The sequence below is a fragment of the Aegilops tauschii genome, chromosome 5, assembly GCF_002575655.3.
Source record: "Aegilops tauschii subsp. strangulata cultivar AL8/78 chromosome 5, Aet v6.0, whole genome shotgun sequence".
NCBI lineage: Eukaryota > Viridiplantae > Streptophyta > Magnoliopsida > Poales > Poaceae > Aegilops > Aegilops tauschii.
The window spans coordinates 435,544,347-435,567,462 of NC_053039.3; the positions used below are offsets into that span (position 1 = coordinate 435,544,347).

At 44.1% G+C, this 23,116-nt stretch overlaps 1 protein-coding gene and 1 pseudogene across 1 annotated transcript; one reads left to right on the forward strand and one right to left on the reverse strand.

The window, feature by feature from the left end:
* Positions 1-9,753: 9,753 nt before the first annotated feature.
* Positions 9,754-13,132, reverse strand: LOC109749136 (succinate dehydrogenase subunit 8A, mitochondrial). The gene is made up of 2 exons (XM_040390696.3): positions 12,938-13,132; positions 9,754-10,198 (listed from the first exon to the last, which is right to left on the reverse strand). The coding sequence occupies exons 1-2, from the start codon at positions 13,034-13,036 to the stop codon at positions 10,118-10,120; spliced, it is 180 nt and encodes a 59-aa protein (XP_040246630.1). The 5' UTR covers positions 13,037-13,132; the 3' UTR covers positions 9,754-10,117.
* Positions 13,133-20,111: 6,979 nt separating this feature from the next.
* LOC109749145 (uncharacterized) lies at positions 20,112-22,877 on the forward strand (annotated as a pseudogene).
* The last annotated feature ends 239 nt before the right edge of the window (positions 22,878-23,116 follow it).

Genomic DNA, 23,116 nt, shown 5'->3' on the forward strand with positions numbered 1-23,116 from the left:
TTCTTCGTAACATGCATCACGTCGATTGCAGAGTGGACATCTAGGACTTTCCAATATTCTAGCTCCCAAAATATAGATTTCTTCTTCCACATGGGTGCGTGCCCGTCAACTCCCCGCGGAACTGATTGTCCGCCAGGACCCTTTCCAAAGATGACTTTCAAATCCTTGACCATATCAAATATCTCAGCACCAGTACGTTCCGCAGGCTTCGGCCGGTGATCTGCCTTGCCGTTGAAATGCTTGCCTTTCTTTCTTACGTTATGATTTCGGGGAAGAAATCGACGATGACCCAGGTACACGTTCTTCTTACAATTACCCAAACGTACACTTTCAGTCTCATGTAAGCAGTGCGTGCATACATTGTATCCCTTATTTGTCTGTCCCGAAAGGTTACTGAGAGCAGGCCAATCGTTGATGGTTACAAAAAGCAACGCTCGTAGGTCAAATTCCTCTTCTTTGTGCTCATCCCAGACACGTACACCAGGTCTGCCCCACAACTGTAAAAGTTCATCAACTAATGGCCTTAGGTACACATCGATGTCGTTCCCGGGTTGCTTTGGACCTTGGATGAGCACTGGCATCATAATGAACTTCCGCTTCATGCACAACCAAGGAGGAAGGTTGTAGATGCATAGAGTCACGGGCCAGGTGCTATGGCTGGAGCTCTGCTCGCCAAAAGGATTCATGCCATCAGTACTTAGACCAAATCTTATGTTCCTTGCGTCAGCTGCAAAATCTTTGAACACTCTGTCGATCTTTCTCCATTGCGTTCCATCAGCGGTGTGTCTCAACTCCCCGTCGGACTTACGGTCCTCTTTGTGCCATCGCAACGACTTGGCATGCTTTTTGTTCCTGAACAGACGTTTCAACCGTGGTATTATAGGAGCATACCACATCACCTTGGCGGGAACCCTCTTCCTGGGTTTCTCGCCCTCAACATCGTCACCGGGATCATCGCCTCTGATCTTATAACGCAATGCAGTGCATACAGGGCATTCATTCAAATTCTCGTATTCACCGCGGTAGAGGATGCAGTCGTTAATGCATGCATGTATCTTCAGAACCTCTAAACCTAGAGGGCAGACAACCTTCTTTGCTTCGTACGTACTGGCGGGCAACTCGTTATTCTTCGGAAACATATTCTTCAACATTTTCAGCAAATTTTCAAATGATGAGTCAGCTACACCTTCCTGTGCCTTCCATTTTAGCAAATCCAGTGTGCAGCCCAGCTTTTTCAGACTATTATCGCATCCTGGGTACAACGACTTTTTGTGATCCTCTAACATGCGATCCAAATTCTCCCTCTCCTTGTCAGTTTCGCAGCGTCTCCGTGCATCAGCAATGGTCCGACCAAGATCATCAGCGGGCTCATCATGTGCCTCTTCTTCACCTTCACCTAACCCTTCCCCACCTTCAGCATCCTCCTCCATGAAAGTATCACCGAAATGATCATGCTAGTTGTCATCGATATCATCCCCTTCTTCATCTTCTTCCATTCTAACCCCTCTTTCTACATGCTTGGTCCAACAATTATAGCTTCGCATGAAACCGTGCCGAAGCAGGTGCATGTGAACGTCTCTTGAGGAGGAGTAACCCTTCTGATTCTTACAGACAGCACATGGACAGATAATAAAACCTCGCTGCTTGTTCGCATTTGCCACTACGAGGAAATCTTTCAAACCCGTAGTGAACTCGCCGGAGAGTCGGGGACCGTACATCCATTGCCGATTCATCTGCATTATTATTATATAAAGTATATAATTAACCATCATGCATTTGTTAAACTAACTAGCTAGAAATAATACAAATTAAACAATGAACTACACACATGCATATTTTATCAATGACACATGAAAGGTTCAAGTTGCTAACCCCGATCGCGGAGGAAAAATAAATGAGAAAGCTCAAGTGTGGCTCGGACACTTCATATCATGTTTGTTTCATGCTCTCGGGCATTTCATCGAACACCTTGTGTGCATAGGAGGAACCAAAAGCAAACCCACCACCCCCCTTCTGAATTGTGGCTAAGTGAAGTGAGCTGAGTCCTATATATAGGGATGGGCCTTTAGTCCCGGTTGGCCTGGCCAACCGCAACTAAAGGCCTTCGGGCCAGCCTGAGGACGTTTAGTCCCGGTTGGCCAGGCCAACCGGGACTAAAGCCCCTCCCGTCCGCCAGCTGTCGACCGAGCGCGCTGGGCCCAGATAGTTGGTCGCGGGTCTCCTCCCGAACCGCGACTAAAGACCCCTTTGGTCGCGGTTCGATTATTTTAGGGACTAATGGGGGCGTATGGAAGCCTCTGTTTCTACTAGTGCGTGATAAAAAGGGAAACGCTTGCCATCAGCTGGCGGATCACACGCAAACATCCGCCGGCTCGTCCGTGTGACGCGTGTCCACAACCGTCAAATTAACTTTTAATCGTGCAATGCATAACAACCCTTACGACATGCACGAGCTTTGCAACATGTGCCATGTTGCGGAGGCTACTTTTGCAACACCGACTGTGTTGCAAACCCAGTCCCACGACTGTGTGGCACTTGCCCACATTGGACCCACACTACAACTCTTCCATTCTTATCTTCTTATCTCAAACAAAGAGAGCACAACCACATGTACCCCCCCAGTCTCGTCTCCTACCTCTAGATCTCTCCATGGATGTACATGTCCAAAGCACATGCCTAAATCATCTGCCACATTTGAGAAGAGAGTGCCCATGGCCGGGTCCAGCTACGAGCTCAGGGAGAGGCGAAACTGCCACCGTCTTCCCACGTCGCCGCTTGTTGCCCCATCCCCGCGTCGTGTGAGGACCCACCTCAGCCACCGCAAGTCATCATCTCGACCCGATCGCCGCCTGCTGCACTTCTCGTCCGGGGCCGACGAGATCTGTCGTCCCAGCCGATCAACTGCCACGTTCACCAGTGTTCCACCGACGATGCGCGAACAATCACCAGCACGATAGAGGAAGAGGGGAGACGAGCTTCTGCAACAACAATAATGTTGCAAATGATGGCTATGGACAACGTCGTTGCTTCTGTGACATCATCTTTCATTGCAAAAGAATTCTGCAACATTATCCATGTTGCATAAGTTCTTTCCACGACAACATATGTGTTACAAAAAGGGTAAGGCAATTTTTCTGAAACAGAACCACTATTGCAAATGTTTCTACAACATGAGCTTTGTTGCAAAGGATTCTGCAACACTGACTTTGTTGCAATCGTGAGGATGGGGTTGAGCTGCTGGATGGCGCCAAATCTAACGGCTGCCGAGGTGGCGGATCTTTTAAAAATAACCACCGGTCGACGCGTAGCACACCCCTAATAAAAATTACATCGAGATACTTAGACCACCAAACAACCAATACTACCGTCAGAATGAGCTGCCGACACGCCGCTGTTGCCGCTCCCTTACCGGAGTCGGATTGACCTTGTCGATGATAGTCAGGATGTCTTCGTGCACGTGCCCTTAAGGACCAGCGCCCTGGAGCCGTAGTCGTTGTCGTTGAACCATTAAATTGATCCGAGGTACTTGACACCATAACTCGTTGCCGCACACGCACGACGAGAAACCCTAACCTCATCGTCCCGTGGAGACGGCAGGAATCTACGTCGAAGCTGTGTCGACTCCATCCAGATGGACGAACTCGAGGAGGATCGGAACCGTGAAGACCAACTCAATGAAGAAGCGTCGCCATCCGAACGCCGCCCTCAGAGGACTAAAAACCCTAAACCTAAACTACTAGCCAGAGAAGAGGCGCCATGATTCTCCTCCCTGCCAATGGAGCGGCAGGCAGAGGCAAGACGAATCCACGGGCTCTCTGGTGATTCTTGGAGGGGAGTTGTAAACCCTAGCTGTCGCTAGGTCAAAGGAACTCTTCGTAAAGTGACCTAGTGTTTTTGTTGTTGTAATAGTTATCATGTGTAATTTATGCTCAGAAAACAGTGGCTACTAAAATAGATATACTCTCACTGTTAGTGACCTAAAACGTCTTATTAAACTTTGCAGAGGTAGTACTATCTATTTTGTTGGTCATCTATACAGTGTTTATGAATAGGTTTAAGTAGGCAGTGACCTAAAATATCTTTCAGAGGTAATACTATCTATTTTGTGGGTCATCTCTATAGTGTTTATGAATAGGTTTCAGTAGTGTATTAGTACAAGAATACATGTGTCTAGAGTCTGTAGACTATTGTGTACATACATGTGCCTAGTGTGAGAGATCGGTTTGGTAGCTACGTAGTAGAGAATGATGGCACTCTTACCTCATCGGGGACCAAACCCAGTGGCGTCACGTACATACATGCATCTCCTACGAGCGCCAGGCTAATCGCACGATCTCTCTGACACCGACTAATCGCACAGACAAATCCCAAGTCGTTGCTCGATCACCTACGCTCGTACGTGTTGAGTATTCCCACCACGAGGCGGCGGCACCCCGGCCCCTCGTGGATACACTCGTGGCTGCCGCGTGCACAGTGTTCATACGTACGCACACCCCCCTACCTAATTAAGCAAATCGGCACGAGGATTAAGTTTAATTTGGCGCCAAATCGACCGATTCAGACGTGGAAAGACTTTTTAGAATCCACGATATGGATTAGGTAACCGTCGACCCCGGCACGTCGACGATGTCCATCGCCGCGCGGGCACGGCGAAGACCTGGGCAAGTCTACGGGCTCAGTCTCGGTGGGAACGTTGCCCCGATTAAGTAACTAACCACTTTCCCGCTTTTGCTTTGCTTATCCACGGCCGCAAAGCAAGCACGGCCTGTTCACGGCAATGATCGCAACTACGCCTGCCTACTCGCTGTGTATCTCGTGGCCCAAATGCCGGGGCTCGTTTGGAGTATTAGGTATTCCCTATATATAAATATAAAGGAATATAAAAGGGTTTAGATCACTACATTAGTTATCTAAAAGCTTTTATATTTCTTTACTGAGAGAGTACCTGTATTTTTTTTCATAAGAGTTTTGAGGAGAGTCATTGTATGGCTTGATCGTCCCATAATAACGGTTTTTTTACATCAAGTCCCATAATAACTGTTAATATGCTCCCCCTCCCAAAAAAAACTGTTAATATGCTGATTTTGGGTCAAAATGGTATTTCAACAGTCATCATATGGATGCTGGTGCCATGAATTATGGAACCCACTCCATAAACGACCTCATAGCCTTCATATGTGAAGGCCGGGGACGTTTAGTATGGAGCCCAATCGCTAGCGTAGGAGGACAGTTTCGGCTTCTTCCTCATTGGGTCGCGGTCGAACCTTGAAGCTGCACGACCTCTCATGCACCAACGCCGATAGACATCCGACCATGATTCCATGAATGCCACGCTCGCGTCCTTGAATTCCAGTGGCGGACCGTCGATGGCCATCACGCGGCATCATTAGCAGGCCGGATGGAGCCATGTGAGCATGCGAAAAAGGAGCAGGCCGCCTCAACGTTTCTTATCATAAAACCGGCCGCCGTTGGTTGCCTGCCCGTCTTCCCAACAGACTCCTTAGGCATCTCTAATGGTTGTAAAATAGTTGTTGGTAGACTTTGCCACATAGGATTTTTGATGATTTGTCATATAATAAATGAGGGAAGAGAGGAAGGTTGTATGTACATGAACCAACACCCCTTGCACAAGCTCCAATGTAGTATGAGAGAGCACCTTATTTATTATCTCATATCTTATTGGGCAAACTAGATACAATCCATTGGAGTTGTTGTATGTTAGACTATCCACATTGGGAGTAACATAGGTACTCCCTCCGGTCCTTTTTACTCTGCATATTAGGTTTGTCTGAAGTCAATCTCATCCAACTTTGACCAAGTTTATACAAAAAATTATTAACATTCACATAACAAAACCAATATCATTAGATCCATCTCGAAATATGTTTTCATATGATATTTATTAGATATTATAGATGCTAATAATTTCTTATATAAATTTGGTCAAACTTAGCAAGGTTTGACTTTCACCAAACCCAATGTGGAGAGTAAAAAGGACCGGAGGGAGTAGTGACATCACACATATCTAGATAAAATAAATGATGTGGCAAGCAATAAATGAAGAAAAAGAGGCACGTGGTAACATAGCTAGTTACTAATAGTATGAGTAACATCACACATATCAAGGCAAGATGAGTCTATAGCCTAATAAATGAAGTGTTGCATGTTACCACACATATGTTACTCCCCACTATAGAGGTGGTAACATAGAGTAGTAACATGGGCATGTTACTACTCTATGTTACTACCCATTGTGGCTAGTCTTAAGGTGTTGATTGATGACATGACATATTTTACCAACAAGCTAACATACAAACTGTTGGAGATGCCCTTATTGGCACCCACGGCCCTATTTTGCTTCAATACTTTATTCGACGCTCCCATTCCCATCTCGCGCGTCTTTAATACATCACTCACTTTCATGTCAACGAGGGGGGCGAATGAGAAGGGAGCCAGCCGACCCCCCCCCCCCCCCCCCACCACATAGCCGCGCCGTGCCAACCACCGCCCACCACGCAAGCGGCCTGGACGCGGAAAGACGAAAAAGCCCTTGGCGGGGGGCAATATTTCCGTGCAGTGGCACGGGATATTTACCGCCGGCGCGCGCGGTACTGGACATACAGACGCACCCGCACACCCGTTCGCTGAGGTTCGGGGCCCACCAGCCGGGACCCCACAGGCCAGGGAGATACGGCCAGGCAGACGGAGTAATCGACGGGCGGGCTGCTGGATGCTACAGGCGGGTTGCTGGATGCTTAAAGGGGGTGGGATTGGATCGGACGGACGAGGTCGTCGAGCGGCTCGATCCGACGGCGGAATCGCATCAAGCAAATGAATCCAACGGCCAGGAGGACCAAATCGTTGAGGAGCCGGGGTTTTCGATCGGTCTCGTGTTTCTGGATGACGTACCCATAGGCTGTGCAGATGGACGCGCAAAATGGAGCAGCAGATTTGGATGGCCGCCCCGTCGCCATGGATGATTTTTTTTTTTTTGAGGCAATCGCCATGTATGAATGGCTGGCCTGGGACCAACGATACACATTTCTACGCCATCCACTTTAAACTTGCCGTATCCCCCATGCATTGTACGCCGGCCGTGCCCGTAGCGTAGTTGATCTGGGTCAGCGCAGCGGACGGTCGCGCGAGGCGTCGGAGCACATGACCTGAGGCATATTGCCGTCGTGGTGCCACGTGAGTTGGCCAGTGGAGTATGATTGATCGGGCCATCGGGGTCGTACGGACGGAAACACCGCGTGGTTTCCGTTGCGTGTGACGCCTATCAAGTGGGTCCACATCTTCCATCTTTGTTGGGACATGTGAAGCCTGCGTTGCACCACGCGACGCCAGAATGGAGATCCGTGGACTGGATTCTAGCGGCAAGCAAGTCACGCGTCTGACTGATCGGTGGACATGAAGGATCAGAAAGGAAAAAAATGAGACCGGAGCAAAATGATGGGATCAACTAGTAGCTAGCCAGGGAGGGAGATAGAGTTCGGTGTTTGATTACGGCCATTTGGCTTGCTGGTCCTGTAGACTGAACCTACGCAGAAGTTAGCATTTGAATCGATATATAGCGTATCGCACCCTTCCGTGGTTTACTTACACTGTTCGTTGCCCTTTTTTCATGAAGAATTACCTCCATTTTATCTCCTGTTTTTTTCCGGAGCGAATGACTACTCCCTCAATTTCATAATGCATTGTGGTCGATTTTTAGAAGTCATATTTTGCAAACTTTGACCAAGTTTATGAAGAAAACTATATACATCTACAATACTAAATATATAAAATGATATATGTTGGGCATTCTAGATGTGCATATGATTTTCCCACAAACTTGATCAAAGTTTGTGAGACTTGACTTTCCGAAAACACTATTTTCTATAACACCGCTCCAAAGTTTTAAAGAGCCCACATTCAATTGACGTCTCCAATTAAAATTGGGCCACCTGATTTTAAAGGGTCAACAATTTCTCAACGCTTTCATTCAATTATTTAATACTATACACTATGCTTCCTAAATTTTAAGGATTTACAACTAATTGAGGTGATATTGTAGGTTGGTTGATTTTCTTTTTAGCACCTAGAAAAAAGAAATGCCACCATGTGATATTGTAGCACCAAAAGAGTACCGACACAGAATTTTCCTAGATAAATATACGTTGGTTAGTCGATAACACAGAACCACACCACGAAAGGCCCATCAAATCACCGTATTATAAATAAAAATAAAACACACTCCATCATCTCTCCCACCGGCCAAACAAAATATTCCATCATTTCCAAAAGATAAGGGGTGTTAGTTTTTAGAAAGTCAAATTTCTTAAACTTGGACCAAGTTCAAAGCAAAAAATATTGACATCCACAATAACAACAACAAAGTCTTTAGTCACAAACAAATTGGGGTAGGCTAGAGGTGAAACCCATAAGATCCCACGACCAACTCATGGTTCTGGCACATGAATAGCAAACTTTCACGCACACCTGTCCATGGCAAATTCTTTGTTGATGAATATTAAACAATAAAATATGAAAATTCATTTCATGATGAGTCTAATCATATCGATTTGATATTATGGATTCTGATATATTTTGAATTTGATCAAACTTAAAGGTTTGACTTTTCAAAAAAGTAACACAGCTTATATTTTAAAACAGAGTGAGTAATTTTTTTTAAAAGCCCAACAACACCAATAACGCTGCAAAGCACGCCCAAGCCTTCTAGTATGCACTATGGAACGGAGGGAGTATTGTGGAGTGCTGCTCAAGATTAAGTGAACTTGGCCGGTTTGCATTTTTTTAACAATAAAAGCCGAAAGTCAAGTCCTCGCAGTTTTTTTTTTAGGAAAGTCAAGTCAAGTCCTCGCAGATGCTCCAAGATAAGCGAACCCGGCCGGTCTCCATACAGTGAATCGTCGTGGTACGAAGCAGTTTCAACTCCACAAGAGATTTATACGATGCGGAACAGGTGATCGATCGATGGAGCACATTATCTTCTGGATATATATACCTTGGCGTGGAGCGGGGGCGGTGGTAAGATAATGATAGAATCCTCTCACACAAACCAAGCACAAGTTCATGAAGTGTGTATTCAGCAGTAGTATTCCCACTACAACCAGCTAGGGTTTGGTTTGTACCCCTAGCCAAGCAACTGGCAGGAGCGATTTGGCGCCCGGTCCAGAGCCATTCAGACCTACCAACGTTCTTTTTTTCAAAGGCCCCTATCAATGGCTTTAAAAAACACCGTCGATCTTTGGATGAGCACCGGCGATGGATCCCGGCGACTTGACGCTCCGTCGCGTCGGCCGCACGGCGAAGACCCGGCCAGGTCCACGGCCAGATCAGATGGGAATGCGTCACCGTCGGAGGCATGCATAGATCCAACGATTAGATTAGATTAATAATCATTCTAAAAAGGCTTTGCTTGCTTATCCTCCGCCGCAAGCGAGACCTGTTCACAAAGATCACGGCAATGATCGCAACGCAACAAACAAATCAGATGCAGATTCAGATGATGCGGTTAGATTTTGATATACTCCTAGAAAAATATGAAGTCTTGGTTGATGGGGTCGTCTCTGAGCCTGAGGTGGGAAGTTCCGACCAATTCCAGGCGGATTTTAAAAAGTTATTGATATGGCTGTTGGGGCCTCTTGGGATGTGTGCAAGTACTGTATTATGCCAAGAGTTCGAGTTTATAAATCGGAAAAAAATACTGAAGCTCGCCAGAAAGTAAAAAAGCGTATCCGACAGTATCCAAACAGCCAATTGGATTTGGATTTTAGCGGATCCCACGGACCACGGTGTTTATTATTCACGCATATCCGAAACAGTGATCAAATCCGAAATGGGACAAAGATTGTTCACTGACAAGGACGAAATTGTTGCCAAGACAATGGTTCGGGCCACTTGACAAGCCGGAAAGCGAAGCTCATCAGGCCGTACCAAGTTCCACATCATGTCTATCAACGATTATTGGATTCGATGAGGACACCAGACCACACCATGTTTAAAGCACCGCAAATGAGGATTATTGGACCAAGACGACGCCGTCACGGATGCGGATACATGATGAAATGCTCGTTTCTTCGTCTCCGTGGCGCTTTCTTTCATGGTCCGTTCGTTAGTTGGCGCTGGCCATGGTGGCCCTGTCCTGCCGCCTCAGCCTATCGCCTTCGCGGCACAGGTAGTCCTGAAACTTTTCCTGCAAGATTGGAGCGGATGATCAGTACAGGAAGGGGAAGCACGGAGATCAACGATAACTGCGTCTACGAGAAAATTCGATCAAAAGTAGAACGAGAACATATATAGCATGTGCGGCTGTTAGCCTTTTAAAATTGGCCATTCTAGAAGACCCACCAAATCGGTTATCCTTCCAATTGGTTAAACGTGTGAGACACCACGATTAACTATCTGAACAGAAAACTAACTAACACACTACATGTGGACATGTGGTCCATTAACTAAAGCTTGCATTTCGAATCTGGTTCAACTGTCCCTGTCAAACACAAGGAACGCATTGATAACATAACAAGAAAGGCCTAACAGCAAAGTTAATGTTGATGTTGCCTAGCAGAACATGACCATAATATACTAACACTACCGGTTGCATTCCAAGATTCATCCGAGTAAAGTAATCATGGGTCCATTCATCTGGAAGCGTACCCCCAACCTCAGAATGACAACACATCCTACCCAAAAAATTCCTCAGTGCGTCATCTCGGTTTATTTACCTAAATATACCTCTCGAGCAGGCTCCATCTTTCTTGTGCTGTGCTACTGCTAGCATCTCTACAACTCACACATAACAAACCTTCTTTTGTAAAGCCATCACACCAAATGAACTTTTTGGCTAATCCTAAAAGCTCACAGACTCACCGTGTACAATCAAACAATGTATAAGCATGTTTAAGGGTCAAAAACGTAATAGCAGATGTCATTGAACAAAAACAAATGGCGGAAGTGTATGGCTTTGCTTTGATAGGAGAAAAAAACCCACATAATTGGTTCCCTTCACTTTCATCCAAGGTTTACTTTACCCATTCTACTTTTGGACTGGCAAATAGTAGATTTTTAAGGGCCAAAGAAGATGATGTACAGGTACAACTCAGTCCAATTTTCAACTTTGGGTGCAATTTAGCATGTGTCAGTTATAGGACGGAGCAAGAAGTTGACTTAGCAATACTAACTGAAGATTATATGAAGTTATCATTAGCAAAATTTCATTTCTGAGACCCATTCCCTGACGATTATCTGAAGTTGTTATATCACGGTGAACAGAAGATTTACCTGGTGCGTATACAATATCAAAACATCTAAGTGCCAAAAATATACTATACATAAAAAGGTCCATTTGAGGAAAGTAACACAAAAGTGATGATGTCCCTGTAACCATAACCCCAATCCCGCAACAACAACATACAAAACAGATTTCTTATTGCACCACCTCTGCTATTTACCTAAACAAACCGCTCAATCAGGTTCTATCATCCCAGTACATACCATCTCTACAACCCAGACAAAATCAACATTACTTTTACTTTATTTAGGTAATGACTAATGAATCTAATGAACAATAATTTTAGAACCTCAGAACTGAACCTTTTAGCTATCCGCAAATCTCACCATGTACAATAAAAACGTAGAAATGTTTAAGGCCCCGTGATAAGAGATTAAGTAAAAAAACAGAAGGGTTGAAGCATATGCTTAGCTTTGTAAGGAGAAACAAATGCGCCTCCACCTTCATCCAATATGGAAAGGCAAAAAAAAGGGTGATATAAAAGCTCACACCCAGTTCATAGTTTTGGGTGGAATGTGGCATGTGGCAGGGAGAGGCAGAAGCATTATACCAGGATGCCTCTCCTTGATTGGCCCATCGTTTTTAAATTAACGCTATCGTCCTATCGTTTCCCTGTTTCGAATCCATATAAACCGTCTGTATGTGGATCCTAGTCAACTCCATATAGCACTAAAAGAGCTCCAATAATAAACATGGAAACAACCTAACAAGGAGTAAAGCTTGTATGCGCTCTACATCTACAAGATACCCAAAGTTATGGTTATATACTTGTCGTAGATAAGAATGCAATACAAAGGCATTCAACTCGACATTCGAAGTCCATATGGACATGGCCAGCAGATCATCAACTTTTGGCCAACTCTTTAATCGGTATTCAGAAAGACCAAATGATTTGCACCATAGTCTGGTAGGTTCATACTCATCGAAGATTATCTGTTACCTTCGTGAACAGGAGATTTACCTCATCCGCATATAATACGAAAACATCTAAGAGCCAAAAGAATCACACATAAAAGGGTAATTTGAAGGAATGATTATGATAAAAAACATGATGACATAGGTTCCTCTACACTCTCGATCTGTCGCTGATTGTGCAATCAAGTCACATATCCTGAACTGATGCTGCGCTTGCAGGAAAACTTCAACATTTCTTCAGTTTTATCAACTGGATCCTTGAACGAATGCTACGCTTGCAGGAAAACTTAAACATTTCTTCAGTTTTATCAACTGGATCTTCGACTTTGAAAAGAGCTTCTCATTCCAGCTATTCTAAATTCTGCACTAAATGATTACATGTTGGATGATATGCCATTGGAAAAGACAAAATCGTTTTATACTTGTTACATCGACTCCCTTTCTATCTGACATCTTACTGCCTGGTGCTATCACAATGGCTAACCATTTAGTCAGTGCTTGGGGGCCAACGCGAAGCTTCCGCTTCCTTTCGGAGCGGAGGAATCCCAATAGGGCCGTGGATGGATCGCTCTACGTTGGCGCCGAATTCAATCAAGAACGGACGATTCGGATCAAAACATAACGATCTCAACAAAAACTGACGGCAAAGCGTCGCCTAGATTTGGGTATGGATGAATCCCAACAGTTTATGCCCTAAAATTAGAACGAGGAGGTGGCGAGGGAAGGCACCTTGCCGCCAGAGAGGGAGACGACGGCGAGCCCTGCGGCGGCGGCACCGCCCCAGATCGCCACCGTCGACGAGAGCAGCGACCAGCTCCGGTAGATCATCCCGCCGCCTTGTCTAGTCTGTAGATTGCAGGAGGCCTAATCTTTTTTTTCTTTCGAGACAAGATTGCAGCAGGAGGCCTAATGGCGGTAGGGCACGAAGCCGTTTAGGCTCACAGCCCACCACTCCGTTATTTTCTGCGTCGACCACATCTCTTGTTCGGAGTTTCACGGCCCACAGAGATGAGCTCTATCTAAGAGGGGAAAAAAATCCTATTTGAGCGCGGGAGCTATATCTCGCATTAAGCGAGACGGATGGTTCTCTAGCTGAAACGTCTGGAGTAATCGGGTCGGCCCTTAAGCACATATAAAGAATAGAAAAATTAGCAGTCCGGCCATTAGCACATACAAAGAATAGAAAAAAAGAAAGAAAAAATGGGGGTGCGTGGGGTTTGATACCATGCCGCCTCCACGGTGCGACGAGCTTCTAGCAGCTGCACAATTGTTGTGTTCGTGGATACAGAGGAGGCGCGGACTACTTGAGGTATAGAGTTTTTTTATTTCTCCATTTTATTTCTTATTTTTTGTTACTTTCTCCGTTCGTGGTTACAGAGGAGGCGCGGACTACTTGATACATAGCCAATTTTTTTTGTTTCTTTTCTTTTTTATTCTTCAATTATTCATTTTTTTGTTTCTTCATTTATTCAATTTTACTTTTTATTTTGTTTATTTTAATTCTTTTTTTCAATTTTCTTTGTTATTTTGGTTATTATTCTACATTTTTCGTATAAATCAACAACATTTTTGTAATACACGTCCAACATTTTCTCAAAACAAATTAAATATTTTTGTAACACATGGTCAACATTTTTTCTATACACATTTTTCAACATTTTCAAAATGCTTTATTAACATTTTCCAATTCAAAATTAACATTTATTGAATACATAGTTAAATTTTTTATATACATTTTAAACATTTTTAAATAGTTGATTAACAGTTTTCAAATAAAAGCTTGAACTTTTTTTAAAATGCATGGTCAACATTTTTTCTATACACATTTAACACTTTCCAAACGCTTGATTAACATTTTGCAAACACTTGTTCAACATTTTTTTAAATCCTTGTTTAACATTTCTATATACATGCTCAAATTTTTTCATCATTTTTTAACACATGGTCAAGCTTTGTTCTATACACATTTAACAATTTCCAAATACTTGATTAACATTTTTCAAATACTTATTTAACATTTTTTTCAAATCCATGATTAATATTTTTATATACATGATCAAATGTTTCATCATTTTTTAGTACATGATCAACATTTTTTCTCTACACATTTAATATTATCCAAATGCTTGATAACCATTTTTCAAATACAAGTTCAATTTTTTTAAATGATTAACATTTGTATATACATGGTAAAAAATTCGTCATTTTTTAATACATGGTCATCAATTTTTTCTTACATTCAATATTTTTTCCAAATGCTTGATTACCATTTTTCAAATACTTTCCTACAATTTTCAAATACTTGTTCAATATGTTTACAAATGTTTGTTGTAGAGTGTTTTTTTGTAATATATGTATTTAGAAGGTGGACTCGCTGAAGGTGAGACATATGGGTGCCCTTATTTAACTCGCTTTGCGCCAGAAACTCAAAATGTTGTTGTTTCACACAAAGTAAACTAACTGGGCGGCACATTCGACGTTTCGAAGTGTTTGTAAGATGGTTCCTCTTTTGGGAACCAGTCCAGGTTTTTTCGTTTTGGGAACTTTAGAAGGTTCCTGAACCAGGTTTGTTCTTCCCTTATTTTCTGGGGTTTTAATATTTATTTTCTTCTTTTTCCCCAGAACTGTACACATTTCAGAAAATGTTCAAGATCTTCAAAACTTATTTGCTTTTACAAAACTTGTGAAGAATTTCAAAAATAAATCGCACATTTGAAAAATCGTTTGCATTTTCACGAAAATGTACAATATTTTGAAATTGTTCGTTTTTTGAATAAAAATGATCGGGTTTTATAAAATCCCATTTTCCAAAAAGTGTTCAACTTATATATTTTTAATTTAAAAAATTATCCTCATTTTCAGAAAACTCAAGTTCAAAATCTTCAAAAATAGTTTGAAACTTTCAAAACATATTCCCAAATTCAAATTTTGCGATACAATAACTCTACTACTATAAAATCATTCGGTACAGTAATTTGTACTACTCCCTCCGTTCCCTTATACAAGCCACGAACTCATATTACAGGTACCAAGATAAAATTTAATGACTCCTATGCAAGTCAACTTTTCTTTTCGTTATCCGGGATCACTAATACGCCACAAGCATGCAACAAATGAATGGGAAGGAAGTGGCTGAGTGTCATTATGACTACATGCATGTAAGTATTAAAAAGTTGCTAGTACGAGGAAATATCATTAATTTTTGCCTCGATTACTGTTGGTGGCCTTGTATTGATGCAATATGTATTTTTGATAGTGGCCTTGTATAAGGGAATGGAGGGAGTACGTAAAACCATGCGCTATAGTACCATGTGATTCTATAGTGCCGCCTAGTCGAGCTTCGCCTGTTTGTCGCACCCCCTATTGGATGCAACGAGCGTCCAATAGGACCTCCCATCTAAGAGCTCTATCATTCTGAGCTCTTAGATGCAAGGGTCCTTCACTTTTAAGTCCATAATCAGAGGACAATTGAGATAAATTATAACTGAGCACCTTTCCAACCCTACCAGGTTATTAGCATTTTTAGTCTTTGGATCATCACTTTCGGATGCTTTCTGCCGTCACATTAATTCCTAATTCCACATGGAATCGTTGTGTTCGCTAAGACCAAGCGTTTTCGTGCAGGGCCGTTGCTCTTGTGACTAGTTTGGACGCTTGGTGTGAAGTTGGGCCTAATGGGCTTCATCTAGCTGGAGGAAAAATACAGACGACTAGCCATGTTTCCCACGCACCCCTATGTCTCTCCTTCAGTGAGAGGGGAGGAACCCTCGCTTAAGGGGAGACTGAGATGGGCTGGCCCACAAGCGTGAGAGGTCACAACCTCCTTTTATTTTTTAATGTTTTCTGTTTTGGTTTTTACTTTTTTTTTACTTTTTATACTTGAAAGTATTATATATATATATATATATATGTGTGTGTGTATATAGATATTACAAAAACACTATTAAAATATTTAAAAAATGTTGACCAAACATTTGAAAAATGGTAAATGTGTATAAAAAATGTTTATCACATATACGAAAAATGTATAAAAAAATGTGTATAAGTTTTATGACCATGTATTTTAAAAATGTTAATCAAGCATTTGAATTTTTTAATATTCATCAAGAATTTAAATTTTATTTTAATGTGTATATTGACCATGTATTATAAAAATGATGAATTTTTTATTATGTATATAAAGTTTTAATCAAGCATTTGAAAAAATGTTGAATTTGTATAGAAAATATTGACCATGTATAAAAATGATTACTTTTCACTCGTGTATAGACAAAATGTTAACCATGCATTTGAAAAATATGTTGATCAAGTATTTGAAAAATGTTAAATTTGTATAGAGAAAATGTTGACCGTGTATTAAAAACATGATGAAACATTTTGATAATGTATATAAAAATGTTAATTAAGCGTTTGGAAAAAATGTAGAACAAGTAATTGTAAATGTTTAATCAAGCATTTATAAAATGTTAAATGTGTATAGAAAAATGTTGACCATATATTAGAAAAAATTAGTATGGAGTTTAGAAAATATTTGTCAAGCACCTTTTGGTTGGTTTGTTTGACCTTTTGTTTTCTGTTTTGATTTTTTACTTTTGTTTACACTTCCAAAAATTATGACCAAATATATTACAAAATATAATTTATGTAATGTTTTGAAATTTGTTAAATGCACATACAAAATTATTGACCATATATACGAAAAATATATACAGAAAATATACAATGTGTGTGAAAAAAGTGGATCACGTATTTAAAATATGTTAATCAAGCATTTGAATAATATTAAACAAGTATTTGAAAATGTTAATCAAGCATTTAAAAATGTGATATGTATAAAAAAAAATTCGACCATGTATTAAAAAATGATGAAATCTTTTGCTCATGTCCGTGAAAATGTTAATCAAGCATTTAAAAAAAATCTTGAACACGTTTTCAAAGCTGTTAATCAAGCATTTGAAAAATGTAAAATGTGCATAGAATAAATGTTGATCATGTATTCAAATAAATGTTAGTTTTGGATTTGAAAAGTATTGGTAAAGAATTTGAAAAATGTTAAAATGTGCATAGAAAAAATGTTGACTATGTATTAGAAAAATGCTAATCTTGTATTTGAAAATTTAAATCAAGAATTTGAAAAACTTTAAAGTGTGTATAGGTAAAATGTTAATCTTGTATTTGAAAAATGTTAATCAAACATTAAAAAAATATTAAATGTGTATAAAGAAAATGTTAACGATTTATTAAAAAATGTGGGGAAGGTAACGAGGTGACTGCCCAAAAGGCCCCCTTCGCCAACATAGGCCCACAAAAGGGGGGAGCTTGCCTAAAAGCCCCCCTTTCCTAGGCGCCCAACAAGGGGGGCCCAAAAGGCCCCCCTCCCAACACTTGCGACATAAGGGGGGCTCCGCAAGGGGGACACCCCTTCTGAACATGTTTTCACCAAAAGGGGGGCGCCCCCTACAACACAACCCACAAAAAGAGGGATGTTGCCCCCCATGGCTGAATACCTTCCCAGCATTGTTTTTCTGTACGAGCTGCCCCTCGAGAAAACTCCCAAAATTTGATGGTTTATTTCGGTACCCTCATGAAAACTCCGGACCTATTCTGAAATTTTTTCAGCTTGATGCATTGGTTGGTTTCTTTTAATCCTTGCATGCATCAATTTAATGCACCTTGGAATGTGAACATGTGGTAGAAATAAGTGAAAATAAGACTTATAATATCGAAAAACCAAGAAAATGAGATGAACCCAATAAACTGGAAAGGAGGGAGTAGGTTGCATTGGATCATCCAGATCTAAAAAATAGTTTTGAAAAAATTTCAGCATGCAGTAATAGAGTTGCACCATATAGCATCAAAGTTGGCATCGAAAAAATTTCATCGGAATATACCTATGCGAGATCTAGTTTCAAAGATATCGACGTAATGATTCCAACAATGAAAATGGATCTGAATTCGGACACATGGTTTAAAAGATATGTTTTTTTTCTAGAATACGCATAAGCATGCGTATCATATATTAAAGAAGAAGCGGCAAAGAAGCCGGGTACAACGTCTTTCAGCCATTACAATGCCAATCACAAGGATTAGCGTCCACATCCACCAAACGCACCCACCATACGAACTAGGGTACATGCTCCACCTAGGCCAACCTCATGCCAGTGACAATGAGACAAGCGACGAAGCAACCAAGCCGCGTCACAACCGACGCCGGAGACCTCTACAACAAGACCAAGACTCATGGACAACACAAACCAACGTACCCCACCCATTGCGCCAAGAGGAAGTCAGCAAGTGGACGGCAGGGTCTGGGCAGACCTAGAGGAAGCGTCGTCGAGAGAGCTCCGATGATGGTGTACATTGCGCCCCAAAGACCCACGCCCAAAGTAGTAGCAAACACCGACAAGAGCAGTGCCGCCGGGACTCCTCGAGCAACAGAACGGCGCCTCCAAGAAAGGAACGACGCCATGATGCCGCCGCCGCCTGGTCCGGAGGCCGGACCAAGGGTTTCCCCTGAGCACGAGGGAGGGAGTCGGATCTGGGCCAAAGCAATGCCTCCAGGGAGGGGACGGCGCCCACGGACGTCGCCATTGCAAGCCTCGGCGTCGCGAAGCAGGGATTTCTCCCAGCCCAAGATCTGAAACCCAAAGTTTCGGAGCTGCTCGACCAGTCCAGCTACCACGACGGGAGGTGTCGCATCACGCAACACAACTGCCTCCGCCATCTCCGCCACACACGAAGCCGAACCATCCACCACCAGGGACCGCCACCAACCAACCAATCCACTACGCTGGCTAGATCCAAGCCACCAGCGCCAAGACGGCCAGCAGCCGAGAAGAGGCAAAGAGCCACCTTTCCTAGCGCACTGGCCAGTGCCACCGGAGCAGGTCCGCCGGACTCCGTGACTGACACCCAGCCGCGCAGGCGTCCTCGCCGCGACCTCCGGCCTCACCACCAACACGGTCCACCCGCGCCAGCAGCCCGCTCCACCAGCATGCCTCCGCAACTCCATCCCACGGGGCCGAGGCCAGCACTACATCCATCGCCGCCACGAGCCACTCCCACGCCAGATCCGGTCGGGGCAGCCCCGGATCCGCTCTCAGGCACCGCCAAGAAGACAGGCTGCACCGGAGCTCGCGGCGCGGACGCTTGGAACCCCGCCGTCATCTAGCGGGCGCCGCCGAAAGGAGCCCCGCCGCTGCTATCCCCGGGGCACGCGCGAGGACGCCGGCGAAGCAGAGGAAGGGGTGTGGAGAGGGGCCGGCGGCGGCGCGATTAGGGTTGCCCCCGAGTCAGCGGGGGCGACGCGGGGGGGGGGGGGGGGGGGGGGGGCACCGTGCTAGATTCACCTAAGATATGTCTTTTTAAAATTTTCAAAATCCGAAATAGATGCACGTAGATCTGTTTTCTCTAAATCAAAGTGACTAGTGTGAATGCATTAAATGCTACACCACACATGCGCTAGCGGACAAATCTTTTTCTATGCACGAGTGTGAGGGCGGCTGCTCGCTTTAGCCAACGAGTGCACGCGCACGATTAGCTAATTGCGTAAACATTAATTACGAACATGAAAATGAATATGAATAATAGCATTTCTTATTGCCTCTAGGGCGTATTTCCAACAGGTGTGATGTTGGCCACCTGGTGTTGCGACGCGACCTGTGACGATGAGCATCCCTTGGTGGCCACCGGGTGTTGCGACGTGGCCTACGCCGAGCGGGGACTTGAGTTGCTGTGAGCGAGCCAAGCTGCTGCGATGGGTGTCTTCTTCGGCGGCTTCCGCGGTCCATGGCGGGAGCAGCGTCAATGGCGAGTTTTGCGCAGCTCAGAGAGGGAAGAGGGGGCATGCGGGGAGAGATGGGGTGGCGTAGGAGGAAAGGAAAGGAGGACCAGCTGGAGGGGATCAGATCTGACGGCTACGTGCACGCATCTGACGGCTCAGGGAGCGACCGATGTGGGCGACGGGCCGCTCGGCCGGCGCCTAGCATCGAGTCGTAGTCGAACCTAGAAACCTCTTTGCGCTCGGGCTAGGGGTTTGGAGTCCCTATTTCCGCCGCCACGAGGCACACAATTGCCTCCTATCCGATCCTCTTGATGCCCAAATCAGCCAACCTTAGATCGCCGCCGCCGCCGCCGCCGGTCCCTTGATTCGCCCTCTTCAATTCCGAGACCAATTGCTGTGGAGTACCAACCACCCGATCTGTATGGAGGATAAGGGATTGGGAATGAAGGGAATCGATCTCTCGTCTCTCAGAATCGACGAGGACGAGATCCCGACGGAGGACGAGTTCTCCATCCTCCTCCTCCTACTCCGAGGACGAGATTTACACGGACGACGACGAAGACGACGAGGAGGAGGACGACGACGTGGAGGACGTCCGGTCGCCTACCCACCCCCACGATCTGGACTCTTTTCCCCAGTCGATCCTTCTCGACGTACATGCCTACATCGACGACCGCACCAAAAACACCACCGCCGATGCCCCCTTCTTCAAGGACCACCGCATCCGGGTTACCTTCTGGATCGCCCACCCGCCGCGCGTCTCCCGCCTCACGGTCCACTCCAACGGCGTGGAACCCAGCGAGTTCACCAATACGCCCATGGTCGTCGCCGCCCAGGACGACCTGGTCCTCCTCCGCGCCGCCGTTGGCCCTCAGGAACACCTCAGTCCCACCGGTTACATCAATCATTACTATGTCTACCGGGCCGGCACCAACCCAACTCTTCGCCGGCTCGCCGACGCCAGCTCCTTTGTCTTTGCCGACTGCTCAGCGGGCATTGTTCGCCGTGGTGACGGCAGCTTTATCATCGCCGCCATCCACTGGGCAGGCGTCCACGGACAGTATGACCTCCACCAGTTTGACTCCAAGACCTGGACATGGAGCACCAGGCTGATGCATGAGGTTCTCGCGCATTCTTACAAGCAAGGTGCTGGTTATCGGAGGCAAAGATGGTCTGGTGGCCTGGGTCGACCTATGGAACGGCATTCTGTTCTGTGAGGTTCTCACCAGCCGCACTGTTCTTCGGTACTGTGCATTGCCGCCACCTATGAACAAGAGGTGCGAAGGCTCTCCAGAGCGTTTTCGAGACATTGCCATTGTGGAAGGCAATATCAACTTCTTTGAGATGCGATTGAAGTTCAAACGGCGCCAAGTAGCCTTCAACACCACTTTGACTACCAAATATTTTGAAGCCACCAGATGGAAAATGATGGAGCCGTGGCATAACTGGCAGAAGGATCGCACACTCGATATGTTCAAGATACCAGTGGACCAGAGTTATTGTGAATTGCTTCGTGATGTACTGGATGGTCAGTGCACTCGGATTGCCTTTGAGAAACTCGAAGGAGGTCACCCTGCTCTGAGCTTGCATGATGATGATGTTGTTTACATCATGGCCAAGGCCAAAGAGATGAACCGCAGGGCAGTTGTGTTTGCTGTGAACATGAGGAACAAGGTCGTGCAAGGAGTGGCTAAATTTGATGGAAAAAGAACATATGGCTTCACTCAAACCTACCTTCAAAGTGGGATCTCCAGCTATCTGACCGCTGAGTCGTCTGCCAGGTTATTATCTGTAACTAGTGCATTTTAACTATTTTTCTTGCCGTACATACCAGTTTGATCTCAGAGAAGTAGTATGATAGCGGACACCCGCATCGTTAGATAGGCCTGACCAGGGGATGCTACTGAGTAGTTACTGAGTATGGATTTTGCGGACTTATTTTAGATTCATGTACAACATGATATTTCTCTTGTTAGAATGTCTCTAGATGAATTCAGTTCAAATATGTAGCTTAGACTGAGCAAATGAGGCAAGCTGACTACTTAAGCTAACAACCATACTAAATATTTGATATATATATATATATATATATATAACCAGGAACAGAGTCACGATATGTTATGAAATGAATTTGCACTCCAAAGTGCCATCAACTCTGGGTTTTGTATGGCACTAGAACTTCCATTCTAGTAAGATGTTCAGTATACGGAGATGTATAGGAGTTACGGGAATTCTGCGTTGAGAAAGAGAGCTCGGTTGAGTGAACTTGTGTTCTATAACCAGAACTCATTGGAAGATGTGCTCTTGCTTTATGACTTGTTATTTCTGCACCTGCAAAATTTATTCACTTAAACATGGCCCATTTTGTTGTCTCTTTTACAGAGGGAAAGCTAGAGATGGAATTCCACAAGGAGGCGATTGCATAGCTTTGGAGCCTATTGATAACATGTACAAAGGGAAGGCTGCTGAATCAAGCAGGGATCGAATCACACAAGCAGGTGACATATCCAAAAGTAATGCTGCTGGTCAGGCTGGGTTCGAGTTTCAAGAGGACGCAAGCAGAAAGCTTGACAAACAGTAGCTTCGCTCTTGCTATGTGACCATCAGAAAGCAATACTGTAGATACTCCGATTCAAAGTAACACTAACCTGTTGTTGTATTATGCATTGCAATGAAGTAAAACTGTAACATTATCATGTGGGGCCTCAACTAATGGTCAGCTGTCAAGATTATTTTTCAAGATGTAGCTGTGATCTCATAAATACTGCATTAGATAACTTGTTCTTCATAAGTACGGCGGTTTTCCCCCTTTTCGAATGACATGATATACAGTGGCTCAAATAGTTAAATCAAGTTGGCTTTTGCTTTAAATCATGTGATGGAAAACGCTGTCCATTTTCAGTCTCTGTCAGATATAAGTAGTTTTGTTATGAAAGGGTCAGATGTAAGTACTAGTTAAGTTATATCTGGTCGGACAGGGTCTGTTTATTTTCTTCTTGAAAAACCTTTTCTGTACTACTGCTACAGAGTGCACACATAGTTCGTTTGTCTTCAGATATTATCTGCAGTTTAGACGGCCACCCGATGCAAAACTGCACTTCTCTTGCCCGTCTTGTCGTAGTACT

What these genes read in the sequence shown, in the direction of transcription:
- LOC109749136 (XM_040390696.3), bottom strand. Translation starts at nt 13,036, where the DNA reads ATGATCTACCGGAGCTGGTCGCTGCTCTCGTCGACGGTGGCGATCTGG. An exon ending in TCTCCCTCTCTGGCGGCAAG is followed by an intron (nt 10,199 to 12,937) that starts GTGCCTTCCCTC and finishes CCAATCTTGCAG; the next exon opens with GAAAAGTTTCAGGACTACCT.